General features: G+C 33.6%; 1 protein-coding gene across 4 annotated transcripts in view; it reads right to left on the reverse strand.

Annotated features, from left to right (window-relative positions):
* Nucleotides 1-762: 762 nt before the first annotated feature.
* The window catches only part of Mgat4a (alpha-1,3-mannosyl-glycoprotein 4-beta-N-acetylglucosaminyltransferase a), a 112664-nt gene continuing 91165 nt past the window's right edge, over nucleotides 763-22261 (reverse strand). For all 4 annotated transcript variants that reach the window (XM_069814772.1, XM_069814791.1, XM_069814780.1 and 1 more), the window contains exon 11: nucleotides 763-20707. In XM_069814772.1, coding sequence (XP_069670873.1) covers nucleotides 20687-20707 — 21 coding nt within the window. In that variant the 3' untranslated portion in view covers nucleotides 763-20686. The remainder of the gene's footprint in view (nucleotides 20708-22261) is intronic.

Raw genomic sequence — 22261 nt, forward strand, 5'->3', positions numbered from 1 at the left:
GCTGCTACAGAAACAGAACAGACACCAGTGACACATCTTACCTGCCTACTTGAGTAATATTTCATTGTGTATCCTTTACAATACAATGTTAGTTAATTATAATTTGTTTAAAACATGATAAGTGTTCAATACATTGAGAAATATGATATATGTAAATAGATAACTGTGATCACAATATTAATCATTATTAAAAGAAAAAAAAATATAGGACCAGTTAAGATTCGAACTTAGGTTGTCTGGATAACAACTCAGCATCCAACCACATGGGCTACGCTGTTATACAGGCTAATGCTTCCCTATTGAGCACCTAACGGAAGTATGTCACAAATAATAGCCAATATTTCCAAAACGAGGGGTCATTGGCCACCCATACCAGGTGTGACTTTAAACAGTACGTCTTGTACTTTCATCTCACACAATCTTATTCCATTCCGTGATATACAGAGCATGTCCTCTCCTTGTTAGTATGATATTCTCAGATGGATGTTCTTCCCTTAGATTGAATAAAATTAAATTTAAAAAAATTGTCACTTAGCACATTTAGAATGTTAGGTCTTCAATTACTGTATATAGAGCATAAATGAGATTATTACCTTACCACTTACGATAACACACATCAGACATCATTATCGGTACTTCTCATATTCCCTGCTTACATTAGTCACTGCTAAAGGAGCTGAATACTAGCAGTGTTGCCATTAATTTTCGAATAACCTATGTATTCTAGTTGTGTTTTTAGGGTTTCTTTAATTACACATGACATTTTCTGTAAGTCAAATTTATTATCTTCAATAAGGATGATACACAATGTTTACAGAGTACAAATTTAATGGGAGAGAACAATGTGGCCGTCTATGAACAATGAGGTCACGTTCAAGCTTTGAGAACTTGCCACTAGAGTCCTACTGAAGCACCAGAAATAAGATTTAACATACTCTCCTCACCCCACATTTCAAATGAATACCAGTGATAAAAAACAATAAAATGGTTAAAATAAAATACAAAATTAAATAAGTATTTACAGCAATTAATCAGAAAGTTTCTGAACTGCATTCCTTACCCATGTCAGCATGGAACTACGCCATTAAATAAACTGTTTAAAATGTGTTTATTTAGACACAACTGTGACAATGTAAGGTTAGAACCTTGATAGCTGTCCAAGGCTTTAGGCTAACATCTTAGTAATCAATCATTCAATTAATCACAACACTGGAATGAAGTAGTTATGGAAGATCGAGAATTGAATTGAAGCACAGGATAACCTATCATCATGTTTTCCAGCATGTACTTCATTCTTAAAAGCACAAGCAGAAACAAGACGCACTGCAAAACTTGCAACTCAGAAATCTATGTCTTAACGACAAGACATTGAATGAAAACAAAATTATTATTAACTCAGAAAAAACTACACACACTAGGCTCCTTTTCACAATAGATTATTCCATTAACATCATTTCTTAACCCTAGAATGCATCACTGAGTTGTACTGTATTGCTATTGATACGTAAAAATGACATAATAGGAGAAAAGAGTAGCTATTTTTGGATTCTATATTTGTTTCGGAATATAATTTTTATTTCTTTCTTTATAGTTTTATTTGTTTCTAATTTTTATTTTTATAAAAATAAACTTACATGGAATACAAAATCATATAGACCTAACTACGAGAATAATATTTATTTATGAATAATAATTTCTATTTACTTTCTTTAGTTTTATTTGTTTGATAAGTATGAGGTGTACGACGAAATTGGGTGCCTTTCTGCTGAAGGTTCAACTCGAAGAGCAGATATCATTGTTATAGACCGAAAAAAAAATTGTGGACTCATTCTCGATCCCACAGTCCGTTTTGAGAACAGCGAGGAACAACCTAGAGAAGTCTGCAAAGAAAAACGGGCAATTTACCAAATATAACATCAAGACACGGGACTTTATAGGTATTATGATTGGGGCTAGAGGCACAATCCCACAGGAGTCCTTAGAAGTCTTCCGAAAATTAAAAGTTCCTGACAGCACCCTGGACATGATATCCTCCACTGCACTGAAGTCATCGATCAGCATAATTAATCATCATTTATATTCTTTATAAAATGTAATTTGTCTTGTAGCCTAAATTGTTTGTTGCATTTCCAATAAATTTTTCAATGATAGCCTACCTAACTAGTTCAAATCCCAGCACCGGAGAGAATTTTTCTCCGTTCCATTACTCTTTCTACCTAACTAGGATTTTATTGAAGGAAAAATTGAATTAAATATAAATATTCATTTAGAATTGATTAGGAGGCCGATTATTAAACCCTGGTTGGGACGGCTATCAAATATCTTGATGTAACAATGTATTCTATTTTAAGAAATATCACGCAACTTCTGATACTGACAATAGATGGATGCCAGCCAATGGTATCTTGCAAAGGCTGCATGAAATGTCTCTACTAGGAAACGTAATAGAGGGAATTACAATTTACAATATATCAAAGAACCTTGTAATGAATGACTATTGTTACTGAATACAAGTTTTAATATTTTAAACAGCATTTTTACTAATTTATTGTAATTATACTATGCTTTATATTGTAAATTTATTCTACATTTTACATTCCTGTAATATGAATGAAACATATGCAATAACGTAATAATGAATTGTTCTTCTTTAATGTTTCAATGAGTATACGCAAAAAAATGGTCTTACATATTTCAACAGCTTTAAGATTCACATTAAATACGAGTGTCCATTATTACTAAACATAAAGGCATTCTGTTTTTATGTTAGTTCATAACTGCAAAGAGTTAAAACTATAAATTATTTAAATTTTCGATCGTAATAATGATTCAGATCTCAGATATGTAGAGGCACAAGGAAGATTAATTCAAACTTCAACATTTGAATGCAGTTTTTTTTTTTAAGTTGTTATAGTATTCTAATATTGTTTTACAATGGACATTATAAACTCCTTAAAAAAAAAATAGAAACAACGAAATGTGAGAAATCTGCTATAGAGGAAAAGAGAACAAATTTTAACAGTTAAAGTTTAATATCAAGAATCTCAATTAGGTGCCATCACATACACTAATAGTCACAAGTTTTGCTACGAACCATGAAATAGTAGGAATGCCACGAATGTATAATTTACCTACGGTATTGAAAAAATGTGAATTGACCTCCTTCCAGGAAAAATCTGCAGACCCCATTGTTGCAGAGGTAACAAATAATTTTTGTGTAAAATGAACAGTGTAAGAAAGATGGTAAATGAACTATCTTGTCACGTTTGTTATCTAAATAAAACACTTCGAATTAAATAATGACTAATGTTATATTTCTTACGACAGTTACAAAATTAATTATTAGACCATGGAATGCTGTTCTGAATAAAGCAGAATATCCTAAAATATTGTGGTGCCAGATTTAGTAGTTTTTGCACATGTCATAGATGCAGATATATTCAATGATTTGGAGTTAATTACTAACCTTATCAAGAAAAGTTCAGGAAAGACCAATTTGAATCCATTATCAATAGCTGTTCTCCAGAACTGAACCAGGTTCCTTTTCCTTGACCTCCCTCAACATGGAGTTCTGAAATGTCTGATGTTCCTTCATCTACAGAATGGTGCAAAAATCCAAAAATCCCTGAACATAATGAACACTGTGAAAATTTTAAATCATATTCATTCCAGAACATCATTCTGGTGCATTCCAGATGAAAAACTGCACTGGAATAGAGTTTGCTGAGTAATTTCTTGATTTGATTAAAGCAATAGCACGAGATATGTCGAATTAAGCCCTTCTCTGTAAAGATATGTGAAGCTTTCTGAGATATCTAGGTACAGAGGAAATTGAAGTGATTTGAAAGAACATCGACTGGGCTTTAACACTTTTAATGCCACGAGGCTATCTGATGTTATGCACATATATTTATATGGTCATAATTCCTGTTTCAATCGTGGCTAAAGAGAAAGACAGGCTACGGCGCGACATCACATTCTTAGTCCTAACATGGCCAACATTGAACAAATTTATATATAAATGCACGTTTAACATGAGTTTAATATAGTAATTTGTTTTGTAGAACTTTGAAAATGTATTTATATTAGGCGACTGTCAAGATGGCCATAACTACACCACAATAACCACGTGACTTCGATTTGTGCCAAAGCCTGTCTTTTTCGTCAGCTACATGTTTCAATCATGGCTAACGAGAAAGACAGGCTAAGGCACGACGTCACATTCTTAGTCATAACATGGCCAACATTGAACTAGTTTATATATCAATGCACGTTTAACATGAGTTTAATATAGCAATTCCTTTGTTTTTTGGAACTTTGAAAAGTATTTATATTAGGCGATTGTCAAGATGGCCATGACTAGACCATGATAACCACGTGACTTTGATTCATGCTGAAGCCTGTCTTTCTCGTTAGCTACATGTTTCAATCATATGACGTCAGCAAAAGTCATACCAACTTATGAAGATAAATAGTTTCTTCTGTCAAGAGGTCAATATTTAGCACTATTGATCAATTATAGATTTTATATAGATTTTTTTCAGTGCACAAGTGACATATTTAACAAGTGTAAAGAGAGAATGTATGTAATGTTTCCGTTTTCCACTAAATAAAAAGAAGTAACGCAAAATGGCAAAGGAAAATTCTGCCCCTTTCACCATAAGGATTTTGCAAACAAATTTTCATACCATTACAGTTAGTATGGACATATAATTTTTTATATTTGTCTGTCCGCTGTGGAGATCTAAGTATAAGAATAGTTTGAGGTGAAGTTTCGACATAAGCTCATTAACAGTTTCGTTGTTACGAGGGCATACTTAGACAAAGTTTAGTGCTACATCTTGTCCTAAAAAGAAATGACTCAGCAGGCTCTGACTCTGAACAGAATAAACAACTGAAAGTTACTGACATGTGGGGAAAAATATTCAGTCCAGAAACTTTCTGAATGACTTTCTATGTGGTAGAATTTTGCAGTTAATACACTGATATTCAATTAAAAATCGTCATCACTTGGCCAGTTCAAATGGCAAGGGAGGAGTTACCATGTTTCAACATAGAAACCTGAGCAGGTTGTACGGAGGTGCATAACAGTGACCAAGAGCAGGGGTTCCCAAAATGCTGCCTGAACGTGTCAGGTTAATACTAGGCCAATTACTAGAAAAAAAGATCTATACAGTAACTGTGCAATGACTATTATTAACACAATGCATACTGGTATATAAAAGCTACCATCTGGGTTCAAGTGGGGTTAGGTAGAGTAATCAGATTATTTGCTACTCGTATCTTGCTGAAGTTCTAACATGGAAACCTTCCAAACTTGCAAGGAAGTTACCCAACCAAATCAAACCAACATGATAGCAGGTAAAAAAAAAGTGACCGGATTCAGAGAAATCCCTATAATTGCGTGTAATGTCTATACAGGAATAAGAGTAATGGAATTAGGACAAATAAATACAATTTGCTGTAAGATTTCAGTGTGACTAATGAAAGAAATGAAATAAGCTATGACTAACAGTCAATCCTCCAATAGTAATAATGAAGCATCAAAATTGAATGTGGTATTAAGGGGACAAATAAAGAATTGTTTTTGAGCCACAAACAATGAATTAACAATTAAATGGTATGCTGTATTATATAAGCACATGAGAATATCTCGTAAGTATTGTTATTGTTATTTATCGATCTCTATGCAATGCCTAGCTTGTATTAACTTTCTATAGTTATGCATGTATTGTACACACGTCTGTTTTGTGTTCAAGTCAAAGCACAACTGAATAACATTTTTTTTTTAATATCTGGATTACAATACACTATTCCAAGTAGATTAGGTATAGGATGAGGATTACTCTTGTGTATAGCAGTAGACTATTTTATTTCACATTGTTGAATTTGTTGGATAAGATGTAAGCAGTGGCGTACGCAGAATTGTCAAGGGGGAGGGGGTGTTTCATTATTCAAATTGTTTACAATTCACATTATGGGTATTTTAAATGTTATATGTATCATTACTAGTATTATTATTATTATTATTATTATTATTATTATTATTAAAATATGAACTGTCAAATGCACGATTCATAATAAAGTCTGAACTCAAACTAACAAACAGGTGAATACTATTCTTAAAATGAGTTTAAAATCGACAATGCACACTATTTAATAACTGCACTACAGAACTGTCAAAACAACCTTCCTAATATGTTTCACAAGTTAAATTTTATATTGTGTCGGCTTCATTTTATTGCAAGGCTGTACTAGGCGGTAGGTCTCTCCATAATAAAGATAGCATTATTATAATTTGAACGTGCTGCAGCACCAAGCACAGGAATTATATTGAAGGAGGGGTAGGAGGACTATACTTTATGTCGATGTAGATTTTGTTACTCTGACAGTGAAAAATTAGAGAAGGAAAAACAATTATGGATAAAAAATATTCAAATCTAAATATGTATTTTTTTTAAGCTCAAGGGGTGGGGTTCAAACGCGGTAAACCCCCAATTGCATACGCCCCTGGATATAAGCATTTCCATGGCAACCAAATGAAATGACGTCAATATCATTTCCATTTCACAAAATCGTTCCATTTTTTCTATCAATGTGTGTCGAATATAGACATTATACAACAAAAAGGGCACAAAGCCAAATGTTTACCAGCAAGAAGCAAAACGAAGGGGAGAGAGGACTCATGCCAGTTCTCAGAAAAAGAGGCAATTCATGGGCAGTTTAAATGCAAGAAAAGGAATTTTCAAATAAACTAAGACCTCAAATGTTTATTCGTTTTGTTTGAATCAGTGAACATCACCTTGTATTTGCATGTTTAAGATGAGTTAATCAACAGAAAAACAGTTTTTTGAAACAGTCCTAAAAATGAAGGCATTCTGGCATTTGCTAAGAGTAGAAAATACAAATTTATTAAGAAAATTCTTTTTTGTGAACAATAATTCGAACTGCATGGTAGCAAAAAATGTTCCTCATAACTGTTCAATGTTTCTCATTTTTCATCTTTGCAGTTGGTCACCCTAACTAGAAAGGACTTGCTTCATGTCTTCAGCTGTGTTTGCTACGATAGAGAACATTGCACCACTCTCCAATACTGTCAGTGTAAATGCGTGCTCTGATAGACTGTCAAAGAATCCACTCGCAACAGATATGGAGTGTCAATTCAAATGTTATGATTTCTTTGGGAGCAAATGTGCATGAATCCACCCGATTGCATGAAGTATCATTCGAGCATGGAGAAGAAGCACATGTTTACATTACAGGTTTGTCATTCTAAGATTCCAATTCTGTGTTTTTCCTTTTCTCGTATCTCGAATGGGTTTGGTTTGGTTGTACAACTTCATTAACAGCTTTGAAAGGTGCCTCTGTGAACGTCATTTACCCCTCCTTGACTTTGTCTTTGAAATTTGCTCCCTTCTAGACTAAGGAGAGGTTTGGTCTTTGTAAATCATACAAAAATAAAGCTACATAACTGCACACACTGCATGGGAACCACTGGTCTAGAATAGGCCCAATCGGGCGTATAAAAATGTATTACACTATCATCTAAATTCTGTTTTAAAGGAACTATATCAAAGTCTATTATTCTACTCATGTAAATGTAAATGTAAACAGGGTGGGAAAAGAGGGAGTACTTGGAAGAAACGAGAGCATACTCAAGTTGAGCAAGTGCTCACTCTTTCCCACCTGCAGCGCTCGACAACCTGCTGGAAACGAAGCGAGCCTGATCTTAGCTTGTGCAGCGCAAAGTAGAAAACTGACACAGTACAACACTGAATAATACATAGAGCAGCGAGAAGTTGGGGTGGAGGTGCAATGGGAAGACAACTGTCAGAAACAATGGTTCAATGTAAGGCCTTGAAATGGTATAACCAAATACGAAAAAGGGGTGGAATCTGTCATATCGTTGTTTTCAAGTAAGGGCACTAGATTCATACAATGAAACCTGAGTTCAAATTTCTTCTTCTAAAGAAAAGAAAAAAAAAAATTAAAAGAAAATTTTTTTCTGACCATTTTCTGAGTGCAGCAGAACCCCATTTATCCAAATTAAAGGAGGAGGAGCTGTTTCAGATAAGATATTTCTTTTAATGATCCATGGGTATTATTTTCGGTAGTGCACAAACAACTGCTTAACCCCTAAAGCATTACATGCAGAATCAGTTGTCACCTCTCATTCAGCTATAACTGGTTTCACAATTCTTGGGTAGGGCGTAGGTGGGACAAAAGATACATAGTATTTACTTGCGTAACTTCCCCTCCCCCCCCACTTTTTAAATTCGGAAGAGAAAAATCGAAGATGGAGATTATGCAATAACTACAAAATATCGGAAATAAACTCGTCATAAATATCAAACAACTCATCCACCAATCAAATTAATGTCTAATACTAAATAACTACAAATATAATAATTATATATAATTTGAGTGATTATAGGAAGTTTTGCGAGTTTTCTTTGCACCGCTGCGTGTCAATTATGATGCCAGTGTTAAACTTCATATGTAAAACATTGTTGTTAAAATTAAGTTATTATTTACATAAAGCAAATAAACGTGCACCATTTTTCCACTACTTTCATCAGATAACAAATTCAGATCATCTTCTGTGTTGTTACAGGAATCATTAGCATTTTTCACTGTAGAAGGGATAGATAATAATCTTGGTTTTTTCATGCGTATTTTTAGAATATTTGGAATTTTTACAAAAAACGCTCTCAAAGGTAAAAAGAGTGCCCAATTTTTTAAAATAAGAGGGGGGGGGGATTTACACGGTAAATCAAAATTCTGAAAAATATGTTCTAAAAATATCAGGAGGGAATTATGCGAGGGGGGGAAATTACGCGCATAAATATGGTAAACAAAAAATAACTTTCACTTGACAGGACCAAAATACATCCCTGGCCGCTAATAAACACAAAACAACTTATTTCAGGATGTGGAAAAGCTGATTTCTCTACCTACTGCAGTCCTTAAAGAGCATTCACCCTTATTTGTAGCCTTGCAGTGGGACGAAAACAAGACGGTAGCTGTCTCATTGATATACACTAACAGATCTTCAGAACATAAAATGCAGTAATATTTTAGATTAGATCTTTTTCTCAATAAAAAAGTGCGTGTTATGGCCCAAAAAATATGGTATGTAATTTTACTTCATTGTTTCAGTTAAGTGGGCTTTTACTAACTGCTGAATGCTTCGACTGTGTTTTGAAGTATAAAGTTTTAAAATTACAAACATTTCAAGACATAGTGCTTGTTATATTGAGAGATACCTGCTGTGTAAAGTCTGTTATATCTGAATAGCCCTGACAAATTGAATATAGTTATGGGTCGAAAGTGAACACATATAGTGTCACACAAGTCTGTGCTACTGACTGAAATGATGGCATTATTATCATGATATAGCTGAAGAAATTATTATTATTATTATTATTATTATTATTATTATTATTATTATTATTATTATGAAAGAAAAAAATTCAATTAATTTTATTATAAAAGAAATGAAATGAAGAAAAATGGGTCATTAAATTTTGTCGCACTTAAGTCTGTAAGTAACATGGAAATGCGACATTTTAATGAAAGGCATACCAAAGTGTAGTTTGAAAAAGTAGACTCGAACATATCTAGGATAAAGACATATAGCATAGAGGCATTTTTTTTTTTTTTTACTGTTGAATAACTGTTCACTATATTTTGATTGAATTTCACTAATGTTTAAATACATTTCTCACGTGTATTGGGCTGAGTCTTAGGTTAGGACAGTTACAGGAAACAAAAAAAATGTTTAGTTAAACAAACATAGAATGGAAGGAGTATCAAGATCATAGCATGTTCTCAGTCATTGGCCAGAAAAGTAGATTTAACCATCTGTAACAATCCTCAGCAGAACGGATACTATCCTTCCCTCTTTCAGACGGAGATAAAAACAGAACAAAGCTCTGACATGTCACGATTTCTGTATTTCACCAGCCATAAATAAAATCCAATATAAACCCCTCTTGAATATCCACCAGTGCTTCCTCCATTCATTTAGAAAGATATATTAATTATAACTTAATTAACACACAGTAAAACTTATGTATTAATTGCAAAACAGGTAAGTTGAAAACATCCAGCAGAGAAGGCGAAGTTATAAAATGATGAATACTTAAAACACACTAAGAAGATTCTAAATGAAATTATATTAACAAAAATTAAATGAGAGAAATATCAATTTCATTAAAATAAAAATTTTAAAACTCATTAAACGAAACTGCTAATAAAATTAAATAAAACAAAACAAACTTAAAATGTCCCAAAGACAGAAGCAAGAAGCAATATTGGCTCATGAACAAAATCATGTTTTTATTATACATGTAGAAGACAGAGCAACAGTTTATTTTTAATCACTCTAGAAGTCCATTCGAAAAACTAATTTTGATTCCATGTGTTTCTTTACACTAGAAACAAAATCTTTGACCCTGTAGTATGTTGTTGTCCGAAGACAGGTTTCAACCTCGTAAGTAATACCAATAAGACATCACTCATGAGGCTACTAAGCCAGGAGATACTAGGATATGGTGGCCAGTTCCTTTCCCCCCTCATACATCACTGACTAGATACATATTACACTAATCAGATTGAATATCAAAAATCTAAAATAGGTATCGATATCAAATACTGAGAAATTGAGGTACTGAACCATCTCTACTTCTGACTCTCCAATCAAACTTGGCCTTGTATAAACTTCGTGAACTACATATTACAATCAGCCGAGTTAGCTCTGTGGTAGCGTGTCTGCCTCCAGACTAGCCAGCCCGGGTTCGATTCCCGGTGGGTCAGAAATTTTCTTGTAAAATTTCTACCTTGGGACCAGGAGAGATGGCGGTGCACAACTTCTAATCACTAAATTGTGCATCAATATGCCTGGGTTAAATCCCAAATCTCTCCCCAATGCATATGAAGGGAAGGCATATGTCACTGTTGATAGTGATTCGTCTGTTGGATGGGGAAGTTAAGTCTGGCAGCCCTCTTGGTGCTATTCAACAGGAGTAGGCTATGTGCTGGCACTCCTCACTCATTCCCTACACTACATTTATACTTAACATACACTGACCCTAGTACACGAAATAACTCTTTACAGATACACATCATGCATAACGTGGTCCGCTGAAGTGGTGTGAAATTTGAAAATGGGTCGCAGTCCGCAATATGCGGAACCTGAACCACGCGAAGTGAAGTGGGTAGGCTTTACACACACACACACACACACACACACACACACACATATTATATTCAGAAAGCCTAACACTCAAGACACTAATGTTACAAAATTTTGGTCGAGAAGCAACAACTGAATAGTGTAATGTCAACTCAGGATTCAATGCATTATCATTTAAGGCCAATTAAAATTACTTTAATGTTTTTGAGGAAGCATCAAATTAAAAAAAAATCGGTACTTTATTCATTAATGTCACTGCTCTAATATCGCCAATATTAAATTGCTTGGTAACAAAAAATCAGGTGAAATTGCAGTATTTAAAGAATATTACATGTAGAATACAGTTTCTTAAAAATACATATATAAAGATATACACATTTTTGTCATCTTCTATGACATTATGTACATAGTTAACAGGCTCTGTAAATCAATCATGAAAACTTGAAATGATTCTGCATTCTCTCCTCTATCCAATTGATTCTAGTAAAATTCTTGAAAAAAAAAAAAATTCTTAACATTATTATTTGGTTTAAAATTAACAATATCCCTGCTTTCAAAGAAAATTTGTTTAAAACAACACTGTGCAGGTAAAATGATTTCCCACAAATGCAATAATGACCTATCACAACCAGAACACAACCAATGATAATACTGCAAACGATATTGTGGGATGGAGAGAAAAAGAGGGCGCTTATACAGAATGTAGAGCAATGATATTACCTTCACTTTTCAGATGCAGCTGAAAGGAAAAATATATTAACCTGATAATGTGTATTAACAGTAAGTATGGTACCAGATACCATTTTGCCTGCAAACACGACAAGAATGAAACAAGTCAACCTGATAATATTGTTGAATACACAAAAACAGATTAACTAACTTCAAAGTAATGTTAGCAATAATAATGTTGACTCAATCTCTAATTTAAGGCAGAAAACAATTTGCATTTGAGAACCAAAAGCAACATTCAGTATAAGGGTCTAAATTAAACAAGTTTTCTCATCTGAAGGCAATTAAATCGTCTGTGTAAAACAAGTTACAATTCAAGCAAACTCTCACTGTCATTCGAACGAGAAGCACAAATTTTAATAACTGTGAACCACATTTTCAACATATTGATTGAAATTTATTTAATCTGTTATTTACATCTTCATTCTGATACTAGGAAATATCACATTTCAGATATTAAAAGTTTGATATTAGCTTTATAACCTGATTTTTCAATTACTATTTGTGTTTTCACAGGGTACTATCCACAAAAAGCCATAGTTTCATATTTTTGTAATGACATTTTCACACAATATTCTCTACATATTTTATTCAAATGGAGTAGTGGATTTTGTAAATTGTCTTTTCTATTTTGTAATACTTTATGACCTGGACAAAGAGCATTGTGTTTCTGAACACTACTTTAGACTGGATTTAATTACATATGACAGTTATTTAAATGTGTTGGAAAAACTTATGTATGTCTTGAAAGCAAATAGTTCGTTTACAGACTAAATGTCTTTAACAAAGCTGTAATTACAGAACAAGTGAATAATTTCTTATTTTTATTATTATTGGGATAGTGAGAAGACTTGGAAAATAAATTGCATACAACTTACAATGCACATGCAAATCCATTAAAGGCACTCAGAAAAGACAAAAATATTCAACTGAAATTTTATATAAAAAAGGCCACCCAATACTTCTGTATTGTGGAGAAACTTGGAACTGCACACAGCAGAGATGAAGTTTCTGAAACATGTTTCTGGATACACAAGCTGAGGTAAAATCAGCACCATTCGTTAAGAAATGCAAATATTTAATATAAAGGTTCTAATAGATGATAAATAAACCAAAATATATTTCACTACTGAAGAGCTGTAAACCTATTAGTAACAGAGGTGTTGAACATATTCAAACGATGAGATGACGACCTAAATAAACAGAACAAACCATAATGATTATGATGATAAAAGTAATGCCAGTTTCGAAAGGAACTTTAAAACCATGATATCCAGAAGTTTGTTCACTCTATCTCTCTCATTTGTTTATTCCATCTCCCTCTTTTTGTGCCCTACAATAAAAAGAGTATCTTAAATTCTTAACAAAAAAAAAAAGTGTTCTTCACAGTGCAATAGTGAAAAAATTCTAAAAAATAAATTATGTGTTTATTGTAATATAGTGTGAAAATCGGTGTAGGTACAATTGAGTGACAATGTGACCTGTTCTGGCTCTTGTTAAAAATGTTTGAACATGTCTGGGCAAGTTTTTGTACATTTCCAGGTCATTTGGTTTCTTTTGTACAGACTGTAAAATTTTTCCTTTGTCAGAAGAGAGCCAATTGTTGAGCCATAGGTTTGTAAAATGAGACTTTACTGAAGCAAAAGCACTGGATAGAGATATCACTTGAAGAGGATACTGTCCATCCATAAACCACAAAAGAAGTAAATTAAAATCATCAGTACCAGTTGCAGAAGACACAGCCCTGCAGTATATATTGCTTAACCCCAACTCTGGCTACTAGCAACGGGTATCTATAATGAACACTGATCAAAATACCCCTCATTTCTCGTGAAAAACAACAACTGAATAGACTACAGTGGACTATAGTGGATTTTATGTTGTCAGCAAACAGCTGGATACATTAAGAAGATTGATTGATTGATAGTAGTATAGTGTAAAAAGAAATGCTACATATATGAAGTTTAATTGAAAATATTTTTCAAAATTAAAAATCTCTCTCATTGATTCGTATTGCTCCTCTACACTGCAGATATGTATAACAAGCATGTAAAAAATGAAGATGTCTGTAAAATTGTTAGTTGGTTTGTTGCTAATGCTTGGAATATTAGAGTTCTTCCATTTGCCTTCTTGCTTCCCAGTATCATAATGACAGACCTGTAGCTGTTAAATTTTTAGTTCTTGAGGTGTGTCATATCCATTATAGTACTATATTCTTTACAAAGTATACAATTAGGAATAGGAAAAATATTTACTTTATGTAGATGGGCAGTCAAACAATCATGTTCTGTATATAATCAAAAAGAGCCACAGTTTTCATTCATGGACATTCTGAATTAAATTTTTATTTAATACAATATTCCACTGTTTACTTACACTCTCATGTATTCATTTTTTAATTACTGTTGTCACCCATTGCTCAGCTATTTTAGAAATAAAGTAATTAAAGTCCAATATTTTCCATAGACATTAGGAGTGTTTCAAAAGACTTGCTGTTTTGCAGTTACTTAGATAGTTTCCTTAAGAAATAGACTTAATAACAATCCGATTGGATAGTGACGTAGTAAGGATTAGCAACAAGTATTATTAGAAACAGAGTGTGTTCGATATAAGTGAACTGGAAATCAAGAAAGGAGTTATAGATGTGTCAATTTTGAATTATCTAAATTAAGTCGTTAGTTTTTAAAGGTGGAAATACTGATCACTTTGGATGGGGACAAAAGTAAGAGATTACAGTAAATAATGAATGAGTGTAAGGAAAAGAGGAGGATACAATAATGAGGGACTGTAAGTAAGAGGTATGAATCTAAATTAGAAGAGCGTCTACAAAAGATATATCTGTAATGAATGTAATTGTAACACTGGATACAAAATTGCGAGGTCCACATTACATGGATGTAAATGTTGACATAAAATATATATCAGATGGCTTCTGTTATGGGTTCATCCCTTCCACACAGAACACAATTTCTTGATGAAATAATGCCAATCTTATGCAGATGTTCTACCAGGCAGTCATATCCAATCAGGAGAAGAAAAGCTCCTATAGCAGAATTCCTTGGATTATCTGGTATGAGATTGGGGGTTGTCTGAAATGTACTGGTATACATATCCAAAAAAGTAATTTCTAACAAAATCCAGTACAGAATACTATCATTAGGGCTAGGATTTTGATGACCTATTAATCATGAAAAAATGTCTTAAAAACAACGCATTTATGACCTAAAAATCTTTAAAAAATGCCCTTAAAAATGCCCTAAAAATTGGTCTTACATAATTGGCTTAGTAGGAAAAGAGGTTTTGTACTACTTAATATTTAGACTAGGCCTAGTAATTAAATTAAATTCTAGTACCAACATTTCAAGTTTATTTAATTTTACATAATTTTTTCTCAGCAGTATACTTTAATTAATTACGAGTATTTTACCTAATGTAGTTTCCATGCAGTCCACCACAAGGCCACTCTTATCTGGAACTAGCAGGTATAGAGGAGTCTATATTAAAGGGGTGGTTGGACTGATTCGTTACATGGGGTGTACTACATTAAAATGGCAATATTTGTGTAGAAAAACGATTAATAGTACATTATGCAACGAGCCTATAATGAAGGTAATTAAGAAGTGAGTATGGATATTTATGAAATGAGTGCAAGCGAGTTTCTTAATTTTCATACGAGCTTCTTAATTACCATTATAGGCGAGTTTCATACGACTTTTTATGCTCGACTATATTTCTAACTTGATATTATTAATTTTATTGTATCTGACCTGGAGCAATGTCCCGTATGTTGTGAGATATGTGCAGACGCGAAAGTATTGATTTTTTCCGAGGAACAGATGTCCACATTGACCTTGCTAGGCCATAAGAACCTACAGAGATAACATTGAAATTAAATTAGACATTGAAAAACGAGATGACAAATTGAATTTATTTGAATATTATTTACAATTAACGCTAATTATTATAGTAACAGAACATAACCTTCTGCGACAGTATTGGATTTCCAGCCTCCGTGACTTTTCACTAATTCTCTTTCGAATGCATATCCGAGAATAATCGATATTTGCGGTTTTATAACGGTAGAAAGCTGACCTGTCATTGGCTGAACAGTTGTAACCTGAGTCGTCATTGGCTGAAAGACCTGACCTTTAATGAGTAGGTGTACTTTAATGACATGCATTAAAGGTCTGCTACCAAGTGTATAATTACTACATTTCGGCATGGTCGAGCATAAAATATTACACAAAATAATGGGTATTAATGGGCAAAATATGTAGAGAAAATATCAAAGAATATAAACATTATTTTACATTAATAATGGGTATTTATGGCCAAAATTAAATGAAAATGCCTCAAAAATGACCGAATAAAACAAAAGATGCTCTTATGAGCCGAAACAGGCAAAAAATGCAAACAAATGCCCTAACAAATATGTCTTAAAACACTCAGTTTATCACATAACATATAAATACTAAAGCAGCTGTGTTTCTGGCTTACTAGAAAAAAGATGCAATTTCATCAAAATCCTAGCCCTAATTATCATCCCTGAGTGAAAAAATCAATGTATCAACGTATAAACAAAGGTGGGGATATTTTTGGCAGAAAATCCGCTTGTGGAGAAAGCCTCTTGTAGATTAGCTAGATACCCAAGGATGTCACCACTGAAGCAACAACTACAATGGAGGTATGACTATTTTCTAACATCATGCAAAGAAGATAGATGAGCCACAAAGAATAAAAATAATGTAAATGTACACCACATTGAAGGAAAACTAAATAAACTGAATAAGAATAAAGTAATATGTAATGAATGGTGAACAACCCAATGTTTTGGAAAAAAAAAAAACTTCACCTTTTTCTCATTTAAAGAAAGACACAGCATGACTGTCTAAAATATAATGAATTATTTATCTTGCAGGATATAATAAATGCACTAGAGAAATCAAAGTTTTTGAATAGTGATATTTGTGTCATTTTACAATCTTCTTCACAAGTCCTATCTTTAAATTTTATAGATGCAAACTCTCAATGTAGTACATAGAATACAGAGAAATTAAAATTTAGAAATGACGAAAGCTAACCAATATCTAAGACGTAGTTTTCTCACTTTATCATCTACTTTCTAGATGATATTTATGAATTTTATGAATGAAAACTTCCAATTTACCAAGTCTATGGAGATAAATAACTAGAACAGCGAAACTGAAGAAAATCATTAACATATTTAGGCCATATTCTTTAAATTCGTAAATGAAAATTTCCCTGCACAAGTAGCCTAAAGAAGTGAAAAGTACAGAATGGTGTAATTTGGGAAATAGATACGATGTGTTTGTGTCATATTATTGTCCATATTTCACAAGCCATTTTTAAATTTTATAAATGAAAATACTTTATACAAAGCAATCTATAGTATAAAAACAAATCCAGAATGGAGAAATTTGGCAAAAAGAATAATGGATATTTACGACACATTGCCATCCACTTTCCAAATACTACTTTTTTATTTTATATTTGAAAACATTCAGCATTAATAAAGTTACGTAGTAGGATAAACTCTTTACCCTCTTTCTTCAACAACAGACTAGAGAAAATAAAGTCAACTAATATAAACAGATGACAAAGAGCCTCAAAACTCTGAAATACATAAAAAACTATGTAAGTATTTCGGTAACACATTGAAATTTTCGAAAATCGCTGAAGTGAATTTTTTAAAGTTTCAAACGAGTACAGAATTCGTAATCTTATAAGATATCTGGTTCCTCCCTCCATGCATGTCTCACAATACAAATATTAACGCAAGTATATGCAATTTAGTAACAGTTGGTAGATTAAAGAGGGGAAGTTTCTATGCTAATTTAATATTGAGAAAGGGTATGAATTCGGCTTATGATCTACGGTTGTTTTAAAGTAAAATGAAAAAATACAAAAATTCCTACTCAATGTGACTGTTAGAAATTCATAAGAAGGGCCAGTCAAGTGGTTAAAGCCATTTGTAAAAATTTCAAAATGTAGGATTTTTTTTATTACTTTTCCTAACTCCCTTTTTCCTAAACACAAAGGTACATCTAATCTTTAAAACATCATGGTTCTCCCACCACCTCTTCCTCGCTAGTAATATTACATTTTCTGAAATTCAACTGCCTTACGGAGATTATTGTACTACACGACTCCACTCCGCGTCTCGCGCGGCATTTGCCGGTAGCTTATCAGCATCTGCCTTGCAATTCATACGCGCTCTGTTCCACAACGTAATAACCTCCCATTACTACCAATAGTTACTATTTGGTTCAGAAACCCAGTAGAGAATTTTACTAATGAAATCTGACGAAGTTCGCGAACTGACGACATAAGAAGTACTGGTAATTTATAAATATTTATTACAGTGTTTGCATCTCAAAGTGATTGTGTTGCTACCGGTATGTGAACATGTTGAAAACTTTATAAAAAGTCAGTGATCCAAGCTTTTGGCAGAAAATACAAATAGATCTTATAGGCAAAAAATAAAAATAGATCTTGCATCATGAAAATGTTCTTGCAAACATGATTGCTATCTGTTACAGGGTTTTTAATTAATTATTTTTAATGCTCCCATTACTTGCCAGATCTTGTTCCCATTTTTATTGCTGAAATACAGTAGCCAAAGCTATACAAAAATGGTGAATAGATTGTGAGAAATGTAGGTGACAATTGATTGTTTTGCAAGAGACTTAAGGGTATGTTATACACATGGTACTGTCTGCTATGAAGTTTCTGACTAATTGACAAATAATCATACCATGTTCCTGTGAGTTTTATCTGTTTTTTAATTGCTAAAACTATCTGGAAGAATCGTGTATCAAAGACAATGATGATATTGAAAGCAAGATTAAGATATACAGTACTTAAAAGAAAAAAAAAAATGTTACAATGGATGCCGAAAAGACATTGTGCAAAATTCAGGCAAAAATGACCTGAAATTACTGCTGTAAACAATTTTATATTTTATCACGATACTGCACCTGCACAGGTGACACTGTGTTAGAGAGTTTTTTGTTTAATTAACAAACCATTTACTATCTTTATTACTCCATTCCTCTAACTTTTCCTATTTTCTAGGAAAACAAAATATTTGAAAGGAACAAAGAACATATTTTGAAGGCAATGGTGATATGAAATGCAACACAAAGACAATTTTAATAACTAGAAAACATAAACAGAGTTTGGAAAAAGTTTCAAAGGAAGCTGAAGAGACTTTGTGAACAATTCTGGTGTAAAGTACCTGAATTTTTTTTTTTTGCAGGAAAAGAAATGATTTTACAGCATGATATACCTTATGAATGTTACCATCTGTTATGGAGTTTCTGGTGAATTGAATTATTGTTTACGAACTTCCTTACTTGTCACATCATGTTTAAGAAATTATTATTCGAGATCCCTTTTTTGCATAGTAAAAATAATGGCACGGGAAGGGGAGGAGGAAACAGTTTGAAAGCTTCAACATGAAATGATGAATTCAGGAAAGAAAATGGTAAAAAAGTTGTATACCAATCCAAGAGAACTAGTTTGAAAAGGATCATATTCCAGCTCACTTGAATAGTAACGTCAACTCAAAGTTGTATACCAATCCAAGAGAACTAGTTTGAAAACGATCATATTCCAGCTCACTTGAATAGTAACGTCAACTCAAAGTTGTATACCAATCCAAGAGAACTAGTTTGAAAACGATCACATTCCAGCTCACTTGAATAGTAACGTCAACTCAAAGTTGTACACCAATCCAAGAAAACTAGTTTGAAGAGGATCATATTCCAGCTCACTTGAATAGTAACGTCAACTCAAAGTTGTACACCAATCCAAGAGAACTAGTTTGAAGAGGATCAAATTCCAGCTCACTTGAATAGTAAAGTCAACTCACTTTTAATACATGGGTGTGAAACCTGGAAGACAAGTAAAATTAGAGAAAATAAATAGCAAGTATTAAAGAACAGATATTTACGAAAAATATTAAACATCTGAAGGCCAGAAAAAAATCTCAAATAAAGATCTATGGAAAAAAAGAGGTAAAAAATAAATTAAATCAGAAATAAAGAAAAGAAAATGCAACTGGATGGGCCATACATTAAGGAAAAGCAATGAATCTGTTGAAAAGATGGCTTTAGACTGAATCCTCAAGGGAAAAGAGGAAGAGGAAGGCCAAAACAAACGTGGAGACAAACAGTTATTGAGGAATTACGAAGGAAGGGAAAACATAAAAGATGAAGAAGCTGTTGCAGAATTGGATTCTGCCAGGAGATAAGGGAGACGATGATGATGATGAGACTGGAGAATATGCCGTGAGTTTGTGGATTTCAATATCAGATTACTTACATCTCTTAACTGCAGCTATCAAACTTGCTCTGAAATATTATTTTCAGTCACTTACTTAGAAAATACTAGCAAATCAGAGTACTGAAACTCTTAATCCACCTCGCCTCCATCTTCAGGCCACAAGTGTGTCAGTTCCATTTACACTGCAGTGTTAACGTCAACTCCAAACCCTGAGAATTCCTTCCCTTTCAAGGAGGCACTTCTGTACTGGAACTACAGTCTGTGCCCTAGAAGATGCCAACACTCTTGCCAACCCATTGCACCTCGTACAAAATGAGTAGGAAAGAAGGTACCTCAAAACTGTAATACAAAATATGGCACAGCTCATGGTGCCGATCGGCTGTATAAAAAGTTATCACAGCTCGAATCACTTAAATCCTATTGGATGATACTTCAGTGAGGGGTAGGCCTGTGTCAGCTGACGTTGATATTGATCTGTAACAAACAAACGAACAACAAGAGAGTCATCTACCTAGTTACAACTTTTAAGGAACCTGCAGGTTCATTGCCGCCCTCACATAAGCCTGCCATTGGTCCCTATTCTGAGCAAGATTAATCTAGTCTATATATTCATATCCCACCTCCCTCAAATCCATTTTAATATTATCCTTCCATCCACGTCTCGGTCACCCCAAAGGTTTTTTCCCAACTAACACTCTATATGCATTTCTGGATTCGCCCATACGTGCTACATCCCCTACCCATCTCAAGTCCACACCTGTGGAGTAATGGTTAGCGTGTCTAGCTGCGAAACCAGGTGGCCCGGGTTCGATTCCAGTTGAGGCAAGTTACCTGGTTGACGTTTTTTCCGGGGTTTTCCCTCAACCCAATATGAGCAAATGCTGGGTAACTTTCGATGTTGGACCCCGGACTCATTTTACTGGCATTATCACCTTCGTCTCATTCAGACACTAAATGACCTAAGATGTTGATAAAGCATCGTAAAATAACCTACTAAAATAAAAAAAAAAACTATCTCAAACCTGGATTTAATGTTCCTAATTATGTCAGGTGCAGTTCTGCGTTGTGTAACTTTCTCCATTCTCCTGTAACTCCATCCCTTTTACAGTACAGTGAAACCTGTCTAAAGCAGCCATCTGAAGTTACCTTGTAAAATGGCCGTTTTATCAGGTGGCCGCTTGATTAAGGTTGCGATTTTTTATGAATCAGCATGAAAGTACTGAATTTCATTGACATTTTAGTACTGTGCGCGTACAACAATCGTGCATATTAATGTCAGCCTCTTCCATTCTTGGCAACTAGCCTTTTCAAAACTAAATTTCTCGCCCTCGCACACTTGAACCATTCATAAACGAAATCATTCACATTACTAAACACAGATTCTCTCTTCTTTTTTGGCCACCATGCATATTTTCTCCCATTCTTTTAATATTTCATCTTAATTATACCGTGTATTTGTGTCCTTCCACATTTGAATATTTCTGCAATTTTTTTCGCAGATGTTCCCTTCTCACTTTCTTCAATCATTTTTCGTCTCACCTCTAAACTTAACACCACTCTAGATTTATTTTTAGACATGATTTCTCTCTCAAACTAACGTCACAGTTCCTCTGAATCAACTGAATGAAAAGAAGAAAAATTCGTAAAAGCTGGTCCAAATAGAAAAAGATGGAAAGAGGAGAAAAAAATAAAAAAATTCGAATGGTTAACTACTGACCTAAAACATACTGTGACATTTTCGATAGAAAACGTCCGTGTTTCAATCCTCTAAGAACGAGTAAGAATTTATAGCTGTGCAGGGTCGGAGTGGAAAGTGACAAAAGAGTCATAAAACAGTAACCAACTAACCCCAAGGTATGGAAGGTGTACTGTTGTACACTCAGCTATTGTCCTCGTGATATTGTTCTCTGTCCTCTAACCATCGAAAAAATAGGTCAGACAGTATCCGTGAAAAAATTTTTTGTTGGACAGTGACTGTTATAGTCAGGTTCCAATCCGAACAGACCCCGGCCGCTGGCCGAAGCATGA

The sequence above is a fragment of the Periplaneta americana genome, chromosome 2, assembly GCF_040183065.1.
Source record: "Periplaneta americana isolate PAMFEO1 chromosome 2, P.americana_PAMFEO1_priV1, whole genome shotgun sequence".
Classification (NCBI taxonomy): Eukaryota; Metazoa; Arthropoda; class Insecta; order Blattodea; family Blattidae; genus Periplaneta; species Periplaneta americana.